The sequence below is a fragment of the Oncorhynchus clarkii genome, chromosome 13 (genome assembly GCF_045791955.1).
Source record: "Oncorhynchus clarkii lewisi isolate Uvic-CL-2024 chromosome 13, UVic_Ocla_1.0, whole genome shotgun sequence".
NCBI classification, from domain to species: domain Eukaryota; kingdom Metazoa; phylum Chordata; class Actinopteri; order Salmoniformes; family Salmonidae; genus Oncorhynchus; species Oncorhynchus clarkii.
This window is the reverse complement of record NC_092159.1, coordinates 34,238,985-34,265,300: the sequence shown is the minus strand read 5'-3', so window position 1 is coordinate 34,265,300 and position 26,316 is coordinate 34,238,985. Positions and strand designations below refer to the sequence as shown.

The following is a 26,316-nucleotide window of genomic DNA, read 5'->3' as shown; positions in this document are numbered from 1 at the left end:
TAGCTACCCCAGATGGGAGAGGAGAGGACACTGTCTGCAGTGAGGGAGATATGGGTGAGGAACTGTGTTGGTCTTGACCCCGAGCAGCAGGAACAGTTGTGGCAGTTACTGTTTGAAATTGAGACAGTTTTGCGCTGAATGAGGAAGAAGTGGGTCAGACTCATCTGGTGCAGCAAGAGATCGACACAGGTGATGCTGGCCCATCAAGATATGCCCCCGCCGTATCCCGCTGCCACACCAGGAGGCGAGATGCAGCGGGCAGACTTCATCGAGCCCTTAGACAGCCCCTGGGCGGCGCCAGTCGTCATGGTTCCTAAGAAGGGGTGCAAGCCCCATTCCACATATCAATGAGTCGCTGGACCTGGTTAGGGGGTCCTCCTGGTTCTCCTCAATAGACCTCCGCAGTGGCTACTGGCAGGTACCCCTCTCCCCAGAGGCCAGAGCCAAAACTGCATTCTCCACTAACAGAGGACACTGGCAGTTCAAGGTCCTGTGCAACGCTCAAGCTACTTTTGAGCGTTTGATGAACAGCGTGCTGGATGGAATCCCCCGACAGCAGTGTCTGGTATAACTCGACGACATTCTCGCACATGGCAGCTCCTTCCAATCAGCCCTAGGGGTGCTACGACGTGTACTGGAGAGGGTGGCTGCCGCAGGCCTGAAGCTCCGCCCCAAGAAGTGCCACTTCATCAGGAGAGAGGTGTCCTTCTTGGGCCACCGAGTGGGGAAGGAGGGTATCAGCACCATGGAGGACATGGTGGGGGCTGTCCGAGACTGGCCCACCCCCACCGACCAGCATTAGCTGAAGAGCTTCCTGGGCCTGGCCTCGGGAGGTTTGTACGGGGCTTCTCAAGCGTTGCTGCTTCCTGAACCGCCTGCTACCGAATAACAAGGCCTTCACTTGGACAGTGGAGTGTGAGGAGGCCTTCAACGCTGGTTGGGGGAGTTTCAACCATACGATTTCACAGTGGTGCACAGTGCAAGGGCACGCCACTCTCATCAGCCCTGTACTGCAAACGGAGCCGCCACTGTGAGCGGAGAGAGGGCCGTGACAGAGAGCTGTGTGCAGGGAAGGAAAGTACCACAGTGTGTCGGGCGAATGGGCTTGTCTGCTGTGAGCTGCAGAGTGTCGACGTGGCTGAATGGGGACGGCAGCAGGGACGGGACACAGACCTACAGCCGGTGCTACAGTGGGTTAAGGCGCAAGCGCTCTCACTCGCGACCAAAGGGGGTCAAAGTTTGAGAGACTGCGGCTGGCTTGGAAGGAGTCAGCTACGTGAGAGGAGAGGTGGCAGGTGGTGGTCCCAAAAGCATTGCGGGAGGCTGTGCTCCAGAGCACTCATGTGGGGGGGGGGGGGGGGGCGGACACTTTGGGGTCACATAAACACTCCACTGCCTTCGTCAGAGCTTTTACTGGGGGTAGCACAAGAGGGACGTAGAGGACTTTTGCAGCTGCTGTGACAACTGCACAGTAAGAAAGGGCCCTCCAGGCCGCTCTCACCCAACAGATCCCAGTTTGGGCTCCCATGGAGAGGGTGGGAGTGGATGTAGTTGGGCCGTTCCCACCACAGACAGTGGAAACCGCTGGGTGTTCACGGCCATGAACTATTTCACAAAATGGCCCGGAGCCTATGCTCTGCCTGACCAGGAGGCAGAAACCATTGTTGACGCCCTGACAGCGGGGATGTTCAGCAGGTTTTGAGCTGCGGAGTCCATCCACAGCGACCAAGGCAGAAACTTTGAGTCACCATGTGTGAGAGGCTGGGTATGCACAAGAACCGCACTACTCCTCTCCATCCTCAAAGTGATGGCCTTGTGGAACGCTTCAACAAAACGCATGGACAGCAACTGGCCATCGTCAGTGCCAAACACCAGCGTGACTGGGACAAGCACCTGCCTATGGTCCTCATGGCATGCCGCTCCGCTGTCCAAGACTCCACCTCCTGCACGCCTGCCCTCCTCATGTTTGGGAGAGAGATCCACACCCCTGCAGAGATGGCGTTTGGTTGGCCCCTGGATAGCCTTTCTGTTCCCCCGGGCCGGAGTATGCCCGGAGACTCCAGGACTGCCTGGATACAGCCCACACCTTCACCAGGTGTGAGGCAGAAGAGGAACTATGACGTGCACACCCGGGGAAGGCACTTTGTGGCTGGGGAGCTGGTCTAGGTCTACAGCCCCTTAAGACAGAAGCCCCAAGTTGGACAGCCACTGGGTGGGGCCCTGCAGTGTCCGGGTGCAGCGTACTCCCAGTGGGAGAAAGGTGGCACTGCACCGGGACAGGTTAGCCCCGTACAGAGGGGCCTCTTCTCCCCAAACCCCAGGGACCCCCACAATTCCCCTCTCTGGCAATGACATTCTCCAGGCACCGACCCCCAGATGCTGCAGACAAGGTTCCAGAAAGCCCACTCCCCCAGTCTCCCCCCCTGTGTCACTGCGTGGTTCCACAGACTACATTCCCCGTTCCCACATCCTTGTCCCCTATATCCCCTGGGCCCCAGAGGGGCAGCCCCCTGCCACAGACTGAGCCCCTTGTTTCACATCTGGACACTCTGTGACCATCACGGCAACGCAGGCAAAGGTGACCTCCGAGTTCGTTCAGAAACGTTGTTTGTTCCCTGGGACAAGGGACGTTGTGGTGGTGGGGGGGGGGGGGGGGCTGTGTAGTGACCCGCACAGACAGCTGTGTGTTATGTCTTGTGCTATTAATAGGTTGTGTTGTACTTACCAGTACTCAATGTTCGCAGGGTCTGACATGCAAATCAACCTGCTATCTGCCAATCACGGGAATGCCTGAAATGTTCTGATGCCGGGCATCCTGGCAGTTGGTGGAGTGGCGATGGAGCATTGCAAGTTAAGACCATGTTTAGCCATTGTTCTCTCTCTTACGTCTGGTCTTCACAAGAGAATGTCACGGTTGTTTTATCTTTCATTTATTTGGCGTGGGCTACGGCCAAACTGTGTGAAGTTGGGTTAAAAAAAACGTAAATTCGTGAACTCTAACCTCTGTCTGGACAATTTTTCCTTTATGATCTAGCCAGGTCATTACAGTATCTTTCTTTTTTGGAAGGGCACAGTGGGCTGTGACATTAAACCAAATATAAACAAAAATAGGACCGTAAAATAAAGTGTACTGGCTAAATTGTCTAATATAATTGTCCCAATGCAATTTCCATCCTAATAATTTTGCCACAATGGGGAGTGGTGGAAGTATGAAAACGAGCATTTCGCTACACCCGCAATAACATGTGACCAATAACATTTGATTTGATTTGTATCGTTTTGACTGATACAAATGAAATGTCCAGAGTTTGATTCAAGTTGAAACACGATGATCAATACATTTGTCGTTATACTCTTTACAAAAAAATCAAAAGCAAAATGTAACAAAACGGATTCTGATCGAAAATGCAAATAAAGCCCCGGACGGACACCCGTTTTCTCTCTATCTAAATGAATGCAGCTCTTTGGTGTTACACATCGTGAATCATATCTTTGGCGAAAGCATCAAAAAGTGACACATAAACCGACACCAGGCTATTCACACTTCCACTTTTGGGACCACAGGAACACTTCTACTGTACTCACCGGCTGTGACATTGCTGGGTGTGAGGGTCAGATTCCACAGTGCCAACGTACGTGCTGAAACACAAGAGGAAAATCAGATATTAACGCACCACTAAAATATACAGAAAACGCATGAATAAAACCATAAAACCATATGACATTTACCATTCATTTATCGTCCTATTCAGGTTTGACACGAAGATGGATATGTGTCTGATCAATGCTGACAACAAAAAAAGAAAGAGACTGATGTCATAAAAGTCTTGGAATGATCTTATTTTGTATTCTGCCCCCCATTTACCTTTAAAAAGGTGTTACCAGTCAACATAGACAACTGGCACCCAAAACGCAACACTTGTGAAATAATTTAAACAGTCGGACAAGGTGGAACACAAGAGACAAAAAGCGGAATCGTCTTAGATGAACATCTGCAGGCAAATGATGCTCGTCACTCTGTAACCAACCATTCCTTACGCCCCATTCCCCTAATCCCTCACCCACACCCTCATCCCACTCCTCTCCCCTTACATTTCCACAGCACTTCATTTCATGCTATGCATAATATATACATGGAAATATTCCCTTTTTCTCTCCAGCATATGCTTTGATGTACAGTTGCATTATTCAAATAGTGCAGGGTACCTGGCACCCATGGAGCATGTTTCGTTTGAGCCAGGCCCACATCGCATCTCGTCATGAAGGAAGCCTAGCACTCATGACTGCCAAAAAGTTCCTTCCAAACATAATTTCATGCCTGTCTACCTTCTATATTCCCCTCACTAAACTTAGATCAAAGGACAACTGGACGCTGTCTATGTAAATGAAACAAATTTACATTCAAATATATATAAAGTACAGGCAGTTTGGGCTGTTTTTTAATAAGGTGATAAAAGTCAGAGGCAGTCTCACATGAATGGACAGACTGTTCTTTCATTTCATCTTAGATCATCCTCAAGTCCTGAGCAGAAACATAGAGGTCACACAGCACACCGTAGTGGCTCAAACACACAACCCATTTCATCCTCAAAACTCCGCTAACTGTTTTCCATGACACATCCTGTATCTTTGGTGTATTCACATCCCATTTTGGTGGGAGTCCATGTTCATGTCTGGTACATTGGCCTTGCTAGATGGCCACGTAAATGTTGATGTGATGGTGGATGATGCATTTTTCACAGCCCCCAAAAGGTGTCTCTTAGGCTCTCAGTCTGTTCCCCCTAACTGCCTCTGTGGCTGCCATCCACTGACATAAAACAAGTTGTCCCGTGAACACGATTTCAGCATAAAACGGTTGTGTTATGTTCAGAGAAAGACACACGCAGACAAGTATCCAAGCACTTAGCACGCATGCACACACGCTGTGAGCACTGTGAGAACATGTGGTCTACTAGTTAGAGGGTAGGTCACACAGACAGCACACACAGCATGTGGGATACTACATTGATAACACAAGTCCTACAATCCATCCTCAGAATGATTCTATACTAGAGGAACTCCCCGGGGACGTACTCACTCGTATTGACTGTGTCCACGCTCCACAAACATTACCATAACATCCTCCCCTAACAGGCTCTGGACATGGCTTGTGACAGTCTATCCTTTAGAAATAGTTATAATTAGAGAAGCTGCACCCTATGGGCCCTGGTCAAAACTAGTGCACTACATAGGGTGCCATTTGGGATTCAGACAATCATTCCAGAGAGACTTCAGGCCCCTTGGTTAAGGGAGCTTTCAGGTTCAGTGAATCTCTGCATGGGTAGATAATAATTATGTCAAAGGACCAGGCCAATGAGATAACATGCCCTGCAACCTATACAGGCTCAGAGCCAATACAGTGCAAGCTGATCCCTGTGATCTCTCTGATACATCGAAAACCCATAGAGATACACAGTATTGAATTTGCTTTTCCATCTCAGTAAACAATTTTACAGTACTGTATGTATTCAATGGGAAATCTAATAGATTACCCATCTCCAAAGACCGAGCCCCATCTCATGACGTTCTTCTGTACAGTAGCAGAGGTCAATGCCCTCTATTCTACCAGTGTGGCTGACTGAACGCAACTGAAGAAAGGTCAAAGTCACCCTACTGTAGCTCTCAGAGTGTACACTTCACACTGGTCTCAAAAACTCTATCAAGAAATCAAACATCACACATCTACGAGAGACAGGCGCCACTCCTCAGTGCACTGGTGGTACTGTTGCCTCTAAACCAGCTACCATAACAATAGCCAACAGCATACCATCCTGCTTGCCTCTGAAGCTAAGCAGATTTGGTCCTGGTCAGTCTCTGGATGGGAGACCAGCTCCTGCTAAAAGTGTGTTGGAGGACCAGTGGGATGCACTCTTTCCTCTGGTCTAAAATATAATATCCCAATACCCCAGGACAGTTATTATTGTCTTTCAGATGGGATGTTAAAACCTCTTTGGGCTAGGGGGCAGTATTCGGAAGTTTGGATGACTGACGTTCCCAAAGTAAACTGCCTGTTACTCAGGCCCAGAAGCTAGGATATGCATATCATTGGTAGTAGTGTATAGAAAACACTCTGAAGTTTCTAAAACTGTTACAATAATAACTGATATGACAGGCGAATACCCGAGTAGAATCCATCTAGAATTTTTTTTTGAGAACACAGGCTAGTTCAAAGCTAGTCTGTGATATTCAAAGGAATTCCTCCCAGACTGCAGTTCCTATGGCTTCCAATAGATGTCAACAGTATTTAGAAAGGGTTTCACGCCTGTTTTTTGAAAAATGAGCAAGTAGTTGTAGTTTTTCCAACGTGTCCCTCGTTAGGACTCCAGTCTTGTGGCGCGCATGGTTGAGGGCGCGCACTTCGTTATTTATCTCCGGTATTGAACATACTACATTGCGTCTTAACTTTTATTGTTTATTTACATATTAGGGTACCTGAGGATTGATTAGAAATGTTGTTTGACTTGTTTGGATGAAGTTTACCCGTAACATTTGGGATTCCTTTGTCTGCATGTTGAACGAGTGGAACGGATGGATTACAGAATCTAATGCACAGAATAAACTGACTTTTTTGGGATATAAGGAAGGACTTTATCGAACAAAACAACCATTTGTTGTGTAGCTGGGACCCTTGGGATTGCAAACAGAGGAAGATCTTCAAAGGTAAGTTATTTATTTCATCGCTATTTCTGATTTTTGTGACGCCTCTGCTGGTTTGAAAAATGTTTTTAATGCTGTTGTATGCGCTGTCCTCAGATAATCACATGGTATGCTTTTGCCGTAAAGCCTTTTTGAAATCGGACAAAGCGGTTGGATTAACAAGATGTTAAGCTTTTAAACGATGTAAGACACTTGTATTTTCATGAATGCTTAATATTACGATTTATCTATTTTGAATTTCGTGCTCTGCAATTTCACCGGATGTTGTAGAGGTGGGACGCTAGCGGAATACCTAGCCCACAGGTGTCCTGACTCTCTGTGGTCATTAAAGATCCCATGGCAACTATTGTAAGAGTAGTGGTGTTAACTTCTTGATGCACCCATCCCGTTAGCGGGATCATTTTCATCAACCACCGCTGAATTGCAGAGCGCCAAATTCAAATTAAATTACTAAAAATATTTAATTTTCATGAAATCACAAGTGCAATATAGCGAAAAACAGCTTAGCTTGTTGTTAATCCACCTGGCGTGTCAGATTTCAATAAGGCTTTTTGGGGAAAGCATACCAAGCGTTTATGTAAGGACATCTCTCTCAGTAGACAAAATATTACAAACAGCTAGCAGCCATATAGATTGGTCACGAAAGTCAGAAAAGCAATAAATTAAATCGCTTACCTTTGATGATCTTCAGATGTTTGCACTCAAGAGACTCCCAGTTACACAATAAATGTTCCTTTTGTTCCATAAAGATTATTTTTATATCAAAATACCTCCATTTGGTTGGCGCGTTATGTTCAGAAATCCACAGGCTCGAGAGGTCACGACATCGCAGACGGAAATTCCAAATATTATCTGTATTGTTCGTAGAAACATTTCAAACATTTTTTATAATCTATCCTCAGGTTGTTTTTACAATCTATAATCGATAATATGTCAACCGGGAATGTAGCTTCTTCAATAGGAGAGAGAGAGAAAATGGCTGCTCCAAGCTGTTGCGCATACAAAACGCTGCTGGCACCCAGCCATACAATGACGCGATGTGATCTTTCTCGCTCATTTTTCATAATAAAAGCCTGAAACTATGTCTAAAGACTGTTCACACCATGGGGAAGCCATATGAAATCTGGTTGATATCCATTTAAATGGAGCAAAGGCAGGCTATGGAACATGGAGCTTTCAAAATAGAGGTTAGAGTGTTTTCTGTCCTAATCTGACAATTTTATGCATATTCTAGATTTGGGGGCCTGAGAAATAGGCAGTTTAATTTGGGTACGTTTTTCATCCAAACATCAAAATACTGCCCCCTACACTCAAGAGGTTAACCCCAGTGTTCTGGCTAAATTCCAAATCTTGCCATCATGGCCACCTAATTATCCCCAGCTTGTAACACTTCCCCAGGTTGTTGCTGTGAATGTGTTCTCAGTCAACTTTCTTGGTTATAAAAAACATACCACTCACATACATGCTGTGCTCACGCATTCATTCATGTGACGGGTTAACCCACACACACGTTCTAGATGCAATTTGATAAGTTTAAAGCTCAATTAATAAACCATGACTCATGCAAACCGCAGATGTTAGAAACAGAGCCTAAAACAATTGCAATCATCTTTTTACACCATTTCAAGTAAAATCAAGCTTTTTGTTCTCAATAATTGGCTTACTGTGATGATTGATGGATAGGCAGGCTGGGCAGTACCGCTCTCGCTCTCTCCCACACACTGAAAGGTATTAGTAACTGTGTGATGAGTACAGGATAAGCTCTGAAGATAAGATATCTAACCCAGACAAATCAGGGATAAATACAAATAGGCCAGAATGTAGGAATTACTTATGGTGGTCATTTCAGATTTTTTTTAAGGGGGACGTTCAATACTACAACCAATTCAACAACTTGTTGGTGTAATAGCATTGATAAATCATGGCTGTGGTGGCATCTTGGCCTTCAGTGGCCCATTAAGGGGAGTAGACACCGATTCAGGAAATCTGAGATGAGATGTTAATCACTGTTTGATCCGTATACTTTCCCTAAGCTTCCCTCTGTTTAATGGGCACACATTTCAGAGATGGATGGAGCCAGGGAGAGAGAGAATGAGAGAGAGAGAGTATCAAATCAAATCAAATGTATTTATATAGCCCTTCGTACATCAGCTGATATCTCAAAGTGCTGTACAGAAACCCAGCCTAAAACCCCAAACAGCAAGCAATGCAGGTGTAGAAGCACGGTGGCTAGGAAAAACTCCCTAGAAAGGCCAACCCAGTACTCTCTTGACATGTGAAAGGGAGGAAACATCCTCTATTGCAGATAGCAGGATACATGGTGAGCATTGGTGGAAAGGAACATCAAATCCATAGGAAAACATGCTCTGAATCCTGGGAATGGAATGACAAAGCCTATAGAATAAATGACCAATTATACAATTATGGGGGCTGTTTAATATCTTACTGGATGCATTACGTTTACACAGCAGCAAGTAATAATGTGAGGGTGCCGCTGTAAATAACCCCATTGAAGTCCCCCCCCCCACACACACACACCCACAAGTTTGATATGTCAACGTCTATTGACGCCAGCCATCCCCCGTCAATGCGCCGACTTCTAAACAGCAGTTCTTAGAACAGTTTATTGAAGTGGGCTGAGACGATTGTGTTAAACAAAGTCGATGAGTTTTCTCTGCATTAATTGCTTGTCTATTAGATCCTGAGAGTTCTTTCTCAGCACTGCAACAACCTTAATTATAAGCCACTACCGCCATGTACACCTCCTTTATCTGCTCATAACAATTTATCACAGTATCTTCTCTTTCTAGGTCAAAGGGGTGCTCATAAAGCCTGTGGATCAAAAGGATATGGATTATTCTTGCTTTCTAATAAGCTGTTCATTGCAACCAAATAGTGGCTAATGTGTGTCTCGTACTTCGATATCCCTTCAAAATCACGTGTAGCTAATTAAAGAGCTGGGCACTGTGTGTGTGTGTGTGTGTGTGTGTGGGTGTGTGGGTGTGGGTGCTTGTTACTGAACCCTTTGATCTTTAAAGGGAGAATAAAATAGCTTATTGCATTAGTAGTGAATGGCTTCCATCCAATTAGCAGGCTTATTCAAGGGAGACAACATCAATACTGCAGCTTCATCAGCAATTTTGCACAGATGTACTATATTTCTGTATCAACGTAAACTGCTGAACTGGCTATAACCTAAAGTTAAGGTAGCAGAGAAATACTTTCAGCAATAATAAGTTATTAAAATACTGAGCTATATTGTGTGCAAACATTTATTTTGTTATATTATTCTATGCTAATACAATTACTCATAGAAATAGATTTTGTTTAACAAGTAATACATTTTTTGTATTTCCCCAAGCACACATCAAAATCCACAAATAATATTTTAATTGGCCACAAAATCAACATTTTGCATTGGCCATCTCAGTCTCCGAACTTGAAACCCAATGAAAACTGGTGGTTTGAATTGTAGAGGGTGGTGCAAAAACACAGATGAAGGGTACCAAGGATCTAGAAGGAGTTTGTATGGAGAAGGATTGTGTATGGAGGAATGGTCTAAGCTGTGTGTTCTCTAACTCATACAACAGCTCAGTGTCATCATCTTCGCAAGGTGAGGTATTGAAAACATGGGGGTCAATAATTTTGACCTTTGTTTTTGAAAAAAAGAAGAAGATATTTAAACAAAACATCTTTCTCTGAGCAATTGAGCAATAATAGAATTTCCGACCATTTTTTGGAACATACAATGTAACTCAGTATTTCAATTATTTATTTTATACAGTCATTTTTGCACATCTTTTCAAGCGTGTCAATAATTTTAGAACCCCAATGTATTTGCAAAGCTTTAGTCTTGTCAGAGATGGTCACATTTTGTATTTTGCGTTTTGTATTACACTGGGCTGAACTACACACCAATGTATTTTCTAACAAGATACTTTCGAAGTCTGTCATTTCTATTTTCAAAATACTTTTCCATACCATTTTTTATATAGCTGTTCACAATTTGTTGTCCCCTTTCACCCTACATTGGTATCAAACGTCTGATGGCACTATGGTGTGATAAGAGGGTCTGCTAAATGTTTTTTCTGCTAAATTCAGGAAGTATTCAAACCCCTTTTGTTACGTTTCAGCCTTATTTTGAAATGGATGAAATTACTTTTTTTTCTCATTAATCTACACTCAAAACCCGATAATGACAAAGTGTGTAAAGTGTGTAATGACATGTTTTTTTAATGTTTGCAAATGTAATACAATTAAAAACAGAAATACCTTATTTACATGAGTATTCAGACCCTTTGCTATGAGACTCGAAATTGAGCTCAGGAGCATCCTGTTTCCTGTTTCTAACTTGATTGGAGTCCACCTGTGGTAAATTCAATTGATTGGACATTATTTGGAAAGGCACACATCTGTCTATATAAGGCAACACAGTTGACAGTGCATGTCAGAGCAAAAACCAAGCCATGAGGTTGAAGGAATTGTCCGTAGAGCTCCGAGACAGGATTGTGTCGAGGCAAAGATATGGGGAAGGGTACCAAAACATTTCTGCAGCATTGAAGCTCCACAAGAACACTGTTCCTAGACTTGCCCCCCCGGCCAGACTAAGCATTAGGAGGAGAAGGGCTTTGGTCAGGGAGGTGATCAAGAACCAGATAGTCACTCTGACAGAGCTCCAGATTCCTCTTTGGAGATGGGAGAACCTTCCAGAAGGACAACCATCTCTACAGGCCTTTATGGCAGAGTGTCCAGACAGAAGCCACATGACAGCCAGCTTGGAGTTTGCCAAAAGGCATTTAAAGGACTCCCTGACCATGAGAAACAAGATGCTCTGATGAAACCAAGATTTAACTCTATGGCCTGAATGCCAAGCATCACATTTGGAGGAAACCTGGCACCATCCCGACGGTGATGCATGGTGGTGGCAGCATCACGCTGTGGGGATGTTTTTTGTGGCAGGGACTGGGAGACTAGTCAGGAACAACGGAAAGATGAACGGAGCAAAGTACAGAGAGATATTTCATGAAAACCTGCTCCAGAGAGCCCAGGACCTCAGACGAGGGTAAAGGTTCACCTTCCAACAGAACAACGACCCTAAGCACACAGCCAAGACAACGCAAGAGTGGCTTCAGGACAAGTCCCCGAATGTCCTTGAGTGGCCCAGCCAGAGCCCAGACTTTAACCCGATCGAACATCTCTGGAAAGACCTTAAAATCGCTCTGCAGTGACGCTCCGACATGCAATCTGACAGAGCTTCAGAGGATCTGCAGAAAACAGTGGGAGAAACTCCCCAAATACAGGTGTGCAAAGCTTGTAGCGTCATACCCAAAAAGACTAGATGTTGTAATCGCTGCCAAAGGTGCATCAACAAAGGGTCTGAATACTTAAGTAACATTTGATATGTCCCCCCCCCCCCACAAAATTGCTTTGTCATTATGAGGTACTGTGTGTAGATAGATGAGGATTTTATATCCATTTTTTAGAATAAGCCAGTAACATAACAAAAATGTGTAAAAAAGTCAAAGAGTCTGAATACTTTCCGAATGCACTGTATATCTAAAACATTCGAATTGAAACTAGACCTATGACAATACCCAGTGTGCTTTTCAGTTGTTACTTTTCACATATACCTTTTAGATTTTGGTCATTTAGCAGACACTCTTATCCAGAGTAACAGTGCATTTAACTAAGGTAGAGTAACACCAACATATCACAGTCATAGCAAGTAAGACGTTTCTGTAACTGTTACTGAGAATGTTGTTGCTGTTTGGCTCGCTACTTGCAGATGTAATTTTGTATTTAAAAATACAGAATACATGTATTTTAACTAAATACAATACTTTGCAAAAGTATAATATTTTATTTTAAGACATTGGTTTTTAGGGTATTTTGGAGTAGTATTTTGTCATTGTAATTTGTCATTCATGCCCATCCCTAAGATGTGTTTTCCCCTTTCATGTAGAAGTTGAAAAGACAAGGAAAAAACAACTCTGATGGCTGACAGAGGTGGGCCGGGCAGACTATGTTCCCATTCGTCGTGTGTCATCTCAGAACTTTTTCATTATTGATTTCCCAAGAGTTCTCTAGAAGAAGGTGGTGACCCCATGACATGAGAATGACAGTTGAAGAAAGAAAACGTTACATTTCTTTATTTGTGAACTCTAAATCCAGCAATATTTCTGACCTTTTCCTCTGAAAAAGACACAAAATAACCTATAACCTAAGTATGATGAAGTGTACAGTCGTGGCCAAAGGTTTTGAGAATGACACAAATATGAATTTTCAAAGACTCTGCTGCCTCAGTTTGTATGATGGAAATTTGCATATACTCCACAATGTTATGAAGAGTGATCAGATGAATTGCAATTAATTGCAAAGTCCCTCTTTGCCATGCAAATTAACTGAATCCTAAAAAAACATTTCCACTGCATTTCAGGTCTGCTAGAAAAGGACGAGCTGACATAATGTCAGTGATTCACTCGTAAACACAGGTGTGAGTGTTGACGAGGACAAGGCTGGAGATCACTCTGTCATACTGATTGATTGCACACAAATAACAGACTGGAAGCTTCAAAAGGAGGGTGGTGCTTGGAATCATTGTTCTTCCTCTGCAATCATGGTTACCTGCAAGCAAACACATGCCGTCATCATTGCATTGCACAAAAAGGGCTTCACAGGCAAGGATATTGCTGCCAGTAAGATTGCACCTAAATCAACCATTTATCGGATCATCAAGAACTTCAAGGAGAGCGGTTCAAATGTTGTGAAGAAGGCTTCAGGGCGTCCAGCAAGCGCAAGGACCTTCTCCTTAAGTTGATTCAGCTGCAGGATCGGGGGACCACCAGTACAGAGCTCGCTCAGGAATGGCAGCAGGCAGGTGTGAGTGCATCTGCATGAACAATGAGGCGAAGGAGGATGGCCTGGTGTCAAGAAGGGCAACAAAGAAGCCACTTCTCTCCAGGAAAAACATCAGGGACAGAATGATATTCTGCAAAAGGTACAGGGATTGGACTGCTGAGGACTGGGGAAAAGTCATTTTCTCTGATGAATCCCCTTTACGATTGTTTGGGGCATCCGGAAAAAGCTTGTCTGGAGAAGACAAGGTGAGCGCTACCATCAGTCCTGTGTCATGCCAACAGTAAAGCATCCTGAGACCATTCATGTGTGGGTTTGCTTCTCAGCCAAGGGAGTGGGCTCACTCACAATTTTGCCTAAGAACACAGCCATGAATAAAGAATGGTACCAATACATCCTCTGAGAGCAACTTCTCTCAACCATCCAGGAACAGTCTGGTGACAAACAATGCCTTTTCCAGCATAATGGAGCCACTTGCCATAAGGCAAAAGTGATAACTAAGTGGCTCGGGGATCAAAACATCAATATTTTGGGTCCATGGCCAGGAAACTCCCCAGACCTTAATCCCATTGAGAACTTGTGGTCAATCCTCAAGAGGCGGGTGGACAAACAAAAACCCACAAATTCTGACAAACTCTAAGCATTGATTATGCAAGAGTGGGCTGCCATCAGATGTGGCCCAGAAGTTAATTGACAGCATGCCAGGGCGGATTGCAGAGGTCTTGAAAAAGAAGGGTCAACACTGCAAATATTGACTCTTTGCATCAACTTCATGTAATAGTCAATAAAAGCCTTTGACACTTAAGAAATGCTTGCAATTATACTTCAGTACTCCATAGTAACATCTGACAAAAATATCTAAAGACACTGAAGCAGCAAACTTTGTGGAAATTAATATTTGTGCCATTCTCAAAAACTTTTGGCCACGACTGTAGAGGAAATATATTTGGCATCCTTTCTCCTAACCATCTTTTAACAGACTGGGTAAAAAGGAATCAAAGAAGTGATAAAGATAAATATTCACATTGAATCCCATTATAAACACTATCATGGTGAGTGAGAGATATGGATGATTTCATCCTTGATATGACGGGATAATGTGCTTGACATGATTTTCTTGATGCTTCCATGTTTAAGCTCTTCACCTTTCATAGCCCTCTGTATAGCCAACTGTACACCTGTCTGAAGGTTTGTGCTACAGGTCAAACTGTTGTTTCATTACAGGTCAAATGAGTCTTGAATCTTGTCAGTCAAACCCTCATAGTGTTGGAAGCCATAAAGACGGGCCTACGAATTGTGCTCAATGACCTGACATCTCTTCCCCATGCAGTCTCTGATAACTTAGAGATAATCCATCATAGATCTTATCGGATCTGAGCTCCACCAATGTCCTCAAACACACTGCGTATACACATACAGCACAGAGCAATCACTCCACATAATCTTTTTGATTGGCCTTTGAGGTGAAAGTGAGGGGTGAAGGGTGCGAGGGGTGGGAGGACTAATCCTTATGGAAAATAATATGCAATCATCACAGACTACTCCTAGATTGATATGGAGGGTAACTGAGGTGCAACTCTAAGTCCCATCACCACCACAGACGATTAAACAGTCTTGATAAACTGTTCATGCAAAAAGATCCCACAGCCTATGGAAATCTCCTGCCCACACCTTTGTCATGTAGTCAAGTCAACTTCAGACAATGCCTGTGTCCGAAATGGTACCCTATTCACCTTATAGTGCACTAATTTTGACCCTATTCCTGTAATCTTTATTTAACTAAGCAAGTCAGTAAAGAAATTCTTATTTACAATGACGGCCTAACCCTATGGGACTCCCAATCACGGCCAGATGTGGTACAACCTGGATTCAAACCAGGTACTGTAGTGACGCCTCTGATATGCAGTGCCTTAGACCACTGCACCACTTGGGAGCCCATATACTGTTATGCACTACTTTATCCAGAGCTCTATGGGCCCTAGTCAAAATGTGTGTACTTTAAAGCCAATAGGGTGCCATTGAAGACACATCCAATGTATTTTTATAACTGAAGGGTGAACTGCGATTTGTGATGGGCCAATTGAACCATCTGGGTACAATAAGAATGGCACTACTGACAGAGGTAATAGCACATCTCACAACAACCCCTTATATCTGAGTGCATGTCGGGGTACTTTCGTCTCATCACAATTTCATCTCGGAGTGTCTTCCTTTCACCTCAACACAATTTCATCTGAAATATCTCAAGTGCTCTCTGAACAAAGCTACTGTACTGTATACTGTATAGCTCACCCTAGGAAAGTCTTAAAGAGCAACTAGACATAAAAATATGAAATAAAAATAAAACAAATTCTCTGGTTGACAATGGCCTATGTTGCATCGATAATAGTCAGAAACATTGATTATTGTACAAAACATGTACTACAAAGTGTAAATAGCATAATTATGGTCATAAAGTCAGTATCTTCCAAAACTGAGATTTGCGAGATTTATGGAAACTGTTACGTTCCTAGATGTATTAGATATTTGAGGGTTGGGTTTTGATTTCGATCATGCCTACTTGCCCATTCACACGGATAGTAACGCCTACGGAGAATTGTCATGCATGAAAAAACAGCTATGCTGATTGCGCTCAATCTAATCATTTGATAGAACCCACAGACAGTGACAGATCTGCCCACATTACAGAGTGCCTGGGACTTGTTTACATAAGACAACACATCACCAATGTTATGTTGAAAGACCACTTGGCCCCTAAACTTATTGTGTGGAAACTTGCTGATGTGTTTGATAGTAATCACTCGAGTCTACCACTGTTTTGGGCAAAATTACAAATGGAGACAATGCGCACATGCATCCCAACTGCCATGATTCAATATTCAAAAATTCAGAACCCATTAGCGAGCACCTTGTGTCCCACCGCAACATGTTTAGTAACATGATTCCCTATGAAACACTGCCAGAGAGACACACACTCTGGTAATAGATAGTGAGAAAGTTGTAAAAACTAAAAGACTTTGACACTCGCCAGTGACTTGATAAGCTTTTGCTTGATAAGCTGATTTTGCTAACTTTGCCTACCTGCTCAAAGTGCCTTCTAGCTACTAGCTAGCTTTATAGACAACCACAGAGACGGAATTAGCTACTGATTTTATGCACTGGTAAACAGTGTGTACTGTTGCTTGTGCTTTTTTTCACGATAGTTCAACAGCTTCCTGAAGTTGTAGACATGTTCTCAGAAATCAGTCTCGAGCGTAGTAGCAGCTGACTCGATACTGCAGTGCACTTCTAGTTTCCATGCAAAAAACACTACTTGAGATTTATTTATTTTTTTTACCTTTATTTAACCAGGCAAGTCAGTTAAGAACAAATTCTTATTTTCAATGACGGCCTAGGAACAATGGGTTAACTGCCTGTTCAGGGGCAGAACTACAGATTTTTACCTTGTCAGCTCAGGGGTTTTGAATTTGCAACCTTCCGGTTACTAGTCCAACGCTCTAACCACTAGGCTACGCTGCCGCCCCAAATACTGCACCAGACACCTTAGCTAGATGTCAAATCGCGCGACTAAGACCTCTTCTCCAAAACTTTTAAGTTACTTATATATTTCTTGATTTATCTTAATTAATTCAGACTACACTGAGGGAATTGTTTTGCTACCATGACTCAATAAGGACAAACAACAATAACTACCAAGGTACAATATAGTGAACATAACACCTCCACCTCAAACCATACCTACAAGAACCAAATCTTATTTTTCTTAATGAGAAGCAGAAAAACACAAGCAGAATCAGTGTGTTCAGCCCCCCCATTCCAAAAAAATATATATTTGAAAGCTTTGTGTCATCATAGGTGATTGGGACAATAGAGTGCACATGGACTTCGATTGGGAACACATTCTTGCCCAATTGCATTCCTGTTTCCCACTGATGCTGTGGACTGACAAATAATGACTGTTGTTGCCTATGTACAGTATTCCACCAGTGCCTATTCTGTGATGGGAAGAACTCAGAATGATTAAACTCCCTATTTAACATGATAGACCATCAAAAATGTTCCTCCACCATATTTCCTGCCCACAAAGAAAACTGTCCTTATACGATTGGAGGAGGGCCTCACCAGTGAGATTGGTGGACAGCAGTAGCAGTGTATCGCAGGTCAGGTCAGCCGTTGTCCCGGAAATCACCACAGCCCAGATGGTTAACACCTGAACAGGAAAAGAGAAATAAATAAAGAGAAAACAAGTCTAGTCAGTCTATTTCTGGAACTAGGGTAAAACCAATTGTTATGTGAAAGACAGATGACATAAGTTTAATACTGATGTGAATTTCACTGTCGACTTGAGACGAGGGAAACATAGGCAGACACTGTATCTAGTGTCTAGCATCAGTCAGCCTACCTCCCACACAAAAAGGCTGACAATATCCCCAAGTTCCCAATAGTGCCCTTCTATGCTGTTCACTGATTTAAAAAATGATGTTAATTTATCAAATTAATTGACCAATCAGACATACTCCCAGTCTCAGCATCATAAAATACTGCATTCATTTTATATGTTGGTTTTATGCACATATTTTGCATGTTATTTATATACACTATTCCCTGATGTACAGTATAATGAACAACCAACGTAGTTATAACTTTCAGGACTGGTTCCATTGAACCTGAAGTACAAACATTAATGCACATTATGTCATGTAGGCTATAAAGAATATATTCCCATGTATTCCACCCTTTCCCTTCTGAATACCCTGGCTATTTACATACCTAGGGAAACATATGCAGTAGACACATAAATATCCCTATAGGCCAGGAGTCATCAACTAGATTCAGCTGCAGGCCAATTTGTTCTTGAGCGAATGGTCAGGGGGCCGGAAGATAATTACAAATCATTTATAGACTGCAAATTGTCCGTAAGAAGCCCAAACATATTTGACTAAAACACAATTTTAAACCTTGCTTACATTTGTATACAATCACATATACAGGTAGCTGCCAAAATAATGGAAACATGCGAAAACGAGGGATACAAAGTGTATTGTATATCTGAGATGGTACCGCAGGAGATGGCTGCTGTTTAAAGGGCTCCTTACCAATTGTGCTATTGTGTGTGTGTTTTTTCACTTTATTTGTAACTTATTTTGTACATAATGCTTCTGCCTACGTCTCTTATGACTGAAAAGAGCTTCTGGATATCAGGACAGCAATTACTCAACTCGTACTGGACAAAGATTATTTCTTAACGAGCTGGACGCGAAGGATTTACATCAGACCCCGACATGGCCTAAATCCTAGTCATTCGCACGAAGAAGAGAGGGAGATATTGGAGATGTAGGTCGGGGTGCCTTGTAAGGAGCCATCAGTGTGTAAGTAATCCGCATCTTCCATCCGTCCTATTAGCCAACGTGCAATCATTGGATAATAAAATGGATCAAGACTATCCTACTAACAGGACATTAAAAACTATAATATCTTATGTTTGGGGCGGCAGGGTAGCCTAGTGGTTAGAGCGTTGGACTAGTAACCGGAAGGTTGCAAGTTCAAACCACCGAGCTGACAAGGTTCTGCCCCTGAACAAGGCACTGTTCCTAGGCCGTCATTGAAAATAAGAATTTGTTCTTAACTGACTTGCCTGGTTAAATAAAGGTAAAAAAATATATACAAAAATAAAAATGTTTCACCGAGTCGTGGCTGAACGACTACGGATAACATACAGTTGGCTGGGTTTTTGGTGCATCGGCAAAATAGAACACCTGCTTCGGTGAGACAAGGGGTGGGGGTCTGTGTCTATTTGTAAATAACAGCTGCCGCACAAAATCAAATATTAAGGAAGTCTCGAGGTTTTGATCGCCTGAGATAGAGTACCTCATGATAAGCTGTAGACCAAACTATTTACCAAGAGACACAGGGAGTTCTCCCTCGCCCTCCATTTGGCAAATCTGACCATAACTCTATCCTCCTGATTCCTGCTTACAAGCAAAAACTAAAGCAAAAACTAAAGCAGGTAAAAACTAACCAGTGACGGATTACCAGGACATTTACGCTGAGCATGCGCTGACCAACTGGCAAGTCACTTCACTGACATTTTCAACCTGTCCCTGACCGAGCCTGATATACCAACATGTTTCAAGCAGACCACCATCCTCCATCCTCAACACAGGGGCCCCTCAGTGGTGCGTGTTTAATCCCATCTGGTACTCCCTCTTCACCTCCTGTACTTCCTCTTCACCAATGATTGCATGGCCAAGCACGACTCCAACACCATCATTAAGTTTGCCGACGGTACAACAGTGGTGGGCCTGATCAACAACAATGATGAGACAGCCTATAGGGAGGAGGTCAGAGAACTGGCAGTGTGTTCTCAGAGATGACAACATTTCCCTCAACGTGATCAAGACAAAGGAGGTGATTGTGGACTACATGAAAAGGAGGACTGAGCACGCCCCCATTCTCAGCAATGGCGCTGAAGTGGAGCAGGTTGAAAGCTTCATGTTCCTTGGTGTCCACATCACCAACGAACTATCGTTGTCCAAACACACCAAGACAGTCGTGAAGAGGGCATGACAAAACCTATTCCCCCTCGGGAGACTGCCAAGTCTAGGTCCAAAAGGCTTCAGCTTCTACCCCCAAGCCATATGACTCCTGAACAGGTAATCAAATGGCTACCCGGACTATTTGCACATTTTCTTTGTCTTTTGTTTATTTTAGTAAATACTTTCTTAAAACATATTTTTCTTAACTGCATTGTTGGTTAAGGGCTTGTAAGCACTTCACTGTAAGATTGACACCTGTTGTATTCGGCACGTGACAAATAACATTTATTTGATTGAAAGTAGGTTCTTCCACACAGGTGTGGTTCCTGAGTTAACTAAGCAATTAACATGCCATTATGTATAAACATGCTGGGCAGGCCATTATTTTGGCTACCATGGCTATGGGAACACAATAGGAAGTCAATGGTTTGAATGAATGGTCTTGATGAGCATGAAAATGAAAATGATGTAAACCATATGCCATGGTCTTCTCTGTCACCAGATCTCAATGCAATTAAACACTTGAGTTTCTGGAGCAGCGCCTGAGACAGCATTTTCCACCACCGTCAACAAAACACCAAATGATGGGAATTTCCCATGGAAGAATGGTGACGCATCCCTTCACTAGAGTTCCAGACACTTGTCAAGGTGCAGTGAAGCTGTTATGGCTTGTGGTGGCCCACCATTCCATTAAGACACTTTATGATTCCTTTATTTTGGAAGTTTTGGAAGCAGACGACACAGTTCTGTATATACATCTGACCCTTCTTTGGACACAGCGTTAGCAAACCTCCAAACGAGCTGCAATGCCATACAACACTCCTTCCATGGCCTCCAACTGCTTTTAAATACTAGTAAAACTAAATGCATGCTCTTCAACCAATTGCTGCCCGCACCCGCCCGCCAGACTAGCATCAGTACTCTGGACGTTCTGAATTAGAATATGTGGACAACTACAAATACCTAGGTGTCTGGTTAGACTGTGAACTCTCCTTCCAGACTCACATTAAGCATCTCCAATCCAAAATTAAATCTAGAATCGTCTTCCTATTTTGCAAATCCACTGGCTCCAGGTCATCTATAAGTCTTGGCTAGGTAAAGCCCCGTCTTATCACATCTCACTGGTCACCATAGCAACACCCACCCCTAGCACGCGCTCCAGCAGGTATACTTCACTGGTCATCCCCAAAGCCAACACCACCTTTGGCCGCCTTTCCTTCTAGTTCTCTGCTGCCAATGACTGGAACAATCACTGAAGCTGGAGTCTTGTATCTCCCTCTCTAACTTTAAGCATCAGCTGTCAGAGCAGCTTATCGATCACTGTACCTGTACAGTCATGGACAAAAGTTTTGAGAATGACACAAATATAAATTTTCACAAAGTTTGCTGCTTCAGTGACTTTAGATATTTTTGTCAGATGTTACTTTGAAATACTGAAGCATTTCACAAGTGTCAAAAGCTTTTATTGACAATTACATGAAGTTGATGCAACGAGTCAATATTTGCAGTGTTGACCCTTCTTTTTCAAGACCTCTGCAATCCGCCCTGGCATGCTGTCAATTAACTTCTGGGCCACATCCTGACTGATGGCAGCCCATTCTTGCATAATTAATGCTTGGAGTTTGTCAGAATTTGTGGGTTTTTGTTTGTCCACTCGCCTCTTGAGGATTGACCACAAGATCTCAATGGCATTAAGGTCTGGGGAGTTTCCTGGCCATGGACCCAAAATATTGATGTTTTGATCCCCGAGCCACTTAGTTATCACTTTTTCCTTATGGCAAGTGGCTCCATTATGCTGGAAAAGGCATTGTTTGTCACCAGACCGTTCCTGGATGATTGAGAGAAGATGCTCTCGGAGGATGTGTTGGTACCATTCTTAATTCATGGCTGTGTTCTTAGGCAAAATTGTGAGTGAGCCCACTCCCTTGGCTGAGAAGCAAACCCACACATGAATGGTCTCAGAATGTTTTACTGTTGGCATGGCACAGGACTGATGGTAGCGCTCACCTTGTCTTCTCCAGACAAGCTTTTTCCGGATGCCCCAAACAATCGGAAAGGGTTCATCAGAGAAAATTGCTTTTCCCCAGTCCTCAGCAGTCCAATCCCTGTACCTTTTGCAGAATATCAGTCTGTCCCTGATGTTTTTCCTGGAGAGAAGTGGCTTCTTTGACACCAGGCTATCCTCCTTCGCCTCACTGTTCATGCAGATGTACTCACACCTGCCCCACCTGCCCCAATCCAATCACCTGCCCCAATCCTGTGGTGCCCCAATCCTGCAGCTGAATCAAATTTAGGAGACGGTCCTGGCACTTGCTGGACTTTCTTGGGCACCCTGAAGCCTTCTTCACAACAATTGAACCGCTCTCCTTGAAGTTCTTGATGATCCAATAAATAGTTGATTTAGGTGCAATCTTACTGGCAGCAATATCCTTGCCTGTGAAGCCCTTTTTGTGCAAAGCAATGATGACGGCACATGTTTCATTGCAGGTAACCATGATTGACAGAGGCAGAACAATGATTCCAAGCACCACCCTCCTTTTGAAGCTTCCAGTCTGTTATTCGAACTCAATCAGCATGACAGAGTGATCTCCAGCCTTGTCCTCGTCAACACTCACATCTATGTTAACGAGAGAATCACTGACATGATGTCAGCTGGTCCTTTTCTGGCAGGGCTGAAATGCAGTGTAAATGTTTTTGGGGATTCAGTTAATTTGCATGGCAAATAGGGACTTTGCAATTAATTACAATTCATCTGATCACTCTTCATAACATTCTGGAGTATATGCAAATTGCCATCATACAAACTGAGGCAGCAGACTTTGTGAAAATTAATATTTGTGTCATTCTCAAAACTTTTGGCCACGACTGTACACAGCCCATCTGTAAATAGCATACTCAACTACCTCATCCCCATATTTGTATTTATTTTTGGCTATTTTGCACCCCAGTATCTCTACTTGCCCATCATCATCTGCACATCTATCACTCCAGTGTTAATCCTAAATTGTAATTATTTCACCTCTATGGCCTATTTATTGCCTTACCTCCCTAATCTTACTACATTTGCACACACTGTACATAGACTTTTCTATTGTGTTATTGACTGTACGTTTGTTTATCCCATGTGTAACTCTGTGCTGTTATTTATTTTATTTTTTTTGCTTTATCTTGGCCAGGTCGCATTTGTAAATGAGAACTTGTTCTCAACTGGCCTACCTGGTTAAACAAATGTGAAATAAAAAATGTAATTAAAAAAAGTTACCTGTATCTCTGTTATGAGTAGGAATACTTTGGAACAGATTTCCAAAATTAAAATCCCTTGGAGCTGATTTGCTGTCCAACAATGCAATTGTATTTATTTATTTTAAACTTTGGGGTAGAGGTCGACCGATTAATCGAAATGGCTGATTAATTAGGGCCAATTTCAAGTTTTCATAACAATCAGAAATCTGTATTTTTGGGCGCCGATTTCCGATTTTGATTTAAAAAATGTATTACCTTTATTTACAGTGCCTTGCGAAAGTATTCGGCCCCCTTGAACTTTGCGACCTTTTGCCACATTTCAGGCTTCAAACATAAAGATATAAAACTGTATTTTTTTGTGAAGAATCAACAACAAGTGGGACAAAATCATGAAGTGGAACGACATTTACTGGATATTTCAAACTTTTTTAACAAATCAAAAACTGAAAAATTGGGCGTGCAAAATTATTCAGCCCCTTTACTTTCAGTGCAGCAAACTCTCTCCAGAAGTTCAGTGAGGATCTCTGAATGATCCAATGTTGACCTAAATGACTAATGATGATAAATACAATCCACTTGTGTGTAATCAAGTCTCCATATAAATGCACCTGCACTGTGATAGTCTCAGAGCTCCGTTAAAAGCGCAGAGAGCATCATGAAGAACAAGGAACACACCAGGCAGGTCCGAGATACTGTTGTGAAGAAGTTTAAAGCCGGATTTGGATACAAAAAGATTTCCCAAGCTTTAAACATCCCAAGGAGCACTGTGCAAACGATAATATTGAAATGGAAGGAGTATCAGACCACTGCAAATCTACCAAGACCTGGCCGTCCCTCTAAACTTTCAGCTCATACAAGGAGAAGACTGATCAGAGATGCAGCCAAGAGGCCCATGATCACTCTGGATGAACTGCAGAGATCTACAGCTGAGGTGGGAGACTCTGTCCATAGGACAACAATCAGTCGTATATTGCACAAATCTGGCCTTTATGGAAGAGTGGCAAGAAGAAAGCCATTTCTTAAAGATATCCATAAAAAGTGTCATTTAAAGTTTGCCACAAGCCACCTGGGAGACACACCAAACATGTGGAAGAAGGTGCTCTGGTCAGATGAAATCAAATTTGAACTTTTTGGCAACAATGCAAAACGCTATGTTTGGCTTAAAAGCAACACAGCTGAACACACCATCCCCACTGTCAAACATGGTGGTGGCAGCATCATGGTTTGGGCCTGCTTTTCTTCAGCAGGGACGGATGGAGCCAAATACAGAACCATTCTGGAAGAAAACCTGATGGAGTCTGCAAAAGACCTGAGACTGGGACGGAGATATGTCTTCCAACAAGACAATGATCCAAAACATAAAGCAAAATCTACAATGGAATGGTTCAAAAATAAACATATCCAGGTGTTAGAATGGCCAAGTCAAAGTCCAGACCTGAATCCAATCGAGAATCTGTGGAAAGAACTGAAAACTGCTGTTCACAAATGCTCTCCATCCAACCTCACTGAGCTCGAGCTGTTTTGCAAGGAGGAATGGGAAAAAATGTCAGTCTCTCAATGTGCAAAACTGACAGAGACATACCCCAAGCGACTTACAGCTGTAATCGCAGCAAAAGGTGGCGCTACAAAGTATTAACTTAAGGGGGCTGAATAATTTTGCACGCCCAATTTTTCAGTTTTTGATTTGTTAAAAAAGTTTGAAATATCCAATAAAATGTCGTTCCACTTCATGATTGTGTCCCACTTGTTGTTGATTCTTCACAAAATAATACAGTTTTATATCTTTATGTTTGAAGCCGGAAATGTGGCAAAAGGTTGCAAAGTTCAAGGGGGCCGAATACTTTCGCAAGGCACTGTAACTAGGCAAGTCAGTTAAAGAACACATTCTTATTTTCAATGACGGCCTAGGAACGGTGGGTTAACTGCCTTGTTCAGGGGGAGAACGATAGATTTTCACCTTGTCAGCTCGGGGGATCCAATCTTGCAGTTAACTAGTCCAACGCAATAACGACCTGCCTCTCTCTCGTTGCACTCCACAAGGAGACTGCATGTTACGCAAATGCAGTAAGCCAAGGTAAGTTGCTAGCTAGCATTAAACTTATCTTATAAAAAACAATCAATCATAATCACTAGTTAACTACACATGGTTGATGACATTACTAGATATTATCTAGCGTGTCCTGCGTTGCATATAATCTGACTGAGCATACAAGTATCTAAGTATCTGACTCAGCGGAGGTAGGCAGAAGCAGGCGCGTAAACATTCATTCAAACAGCACTTTCGTGCGTTTTGCCAGCAGCTCTTCGTTGTGCGTCAAGCATTGCGCTGTTCATGACTTCAAGCCTATCAACTCCGGAGATGAGGCTGGTGTAACCGAAGTGAAATGGCTGGCTAGTTAGCGTGCGCTAACTAGAGGGACGGAAGCTATACTGTTACACTGGCAATACTAAAGTGCCTATAAGAACATCCAATAGTCAAATGGTATAGAGGGAAATAGTCCTATAATTCCTATAATAATTACAACCTAAAACGTCTTACCTGGGAATATTGAAGACTCATGTTAAAAGGAACCACCAGCTTTCATATGTTCTCATGTTCTGAGCAAGGAACTGAAACGTTAGCGTTCTTACATAGCACATATTGTACTTTTACATTCTTCTCCAATACTTTGTTTTTGCATTATTTAAACCAAATTGAACATGTTTCATTATTTACTTGAGGCTAAATTGATTTTATTGATGTATTAAATTAAGTTAAAATAAGTGTTCATTCAGTATTGTTGTAATTGTCATTATTACCGATTAAGCGGTATCGGCTTTTTTGGTCCTCCAATAATCGGTATCGGCGTTGAAAAATCATAATCGGTCGACCTCTAGTGGGGGGGCACATAAAATCACCCGCAAGCCAAATTGTTGGCGGAATTTTTTTTTGCAAGGATGGCTAAATGAAACTCATGCAGGCCGTATTTCAAAAACCCAAACCGCC

At 42.9% G+C, this 26,316-nt stretch overlaps 1 protein-coding gene across 1 annotated transcript in view; it reads right to left on the bottom strand.

Moving 5' to 3' along the window:
- LOC139423892 (corticotropin-releasing factor receptor 1-like) overlaps nucleotides 1–26,316 on the bottom strand; it is a 155,588-nt gene that overhangs the window by 77,722 nt on the left and 51,550 nt on the right. The window contains exons 2-3 of the mRNA XM_071175533.1: nucleotides 17,674–17,761; nucleotides 3,586–3,639 (exon numbers count right to left, since the gene is read on the bottom strand). Of these exons, the coding sequence (XP_071031634.1) occupies nucleotides 3,586–3,639; nucleotides 17,674–17,761 (142 nt within the window). The remainder of the gene's footprint in view (nucleotides 1–3,585; nucleotides 3,640–17,673; nucleotides 17,762–26,316) is intronic.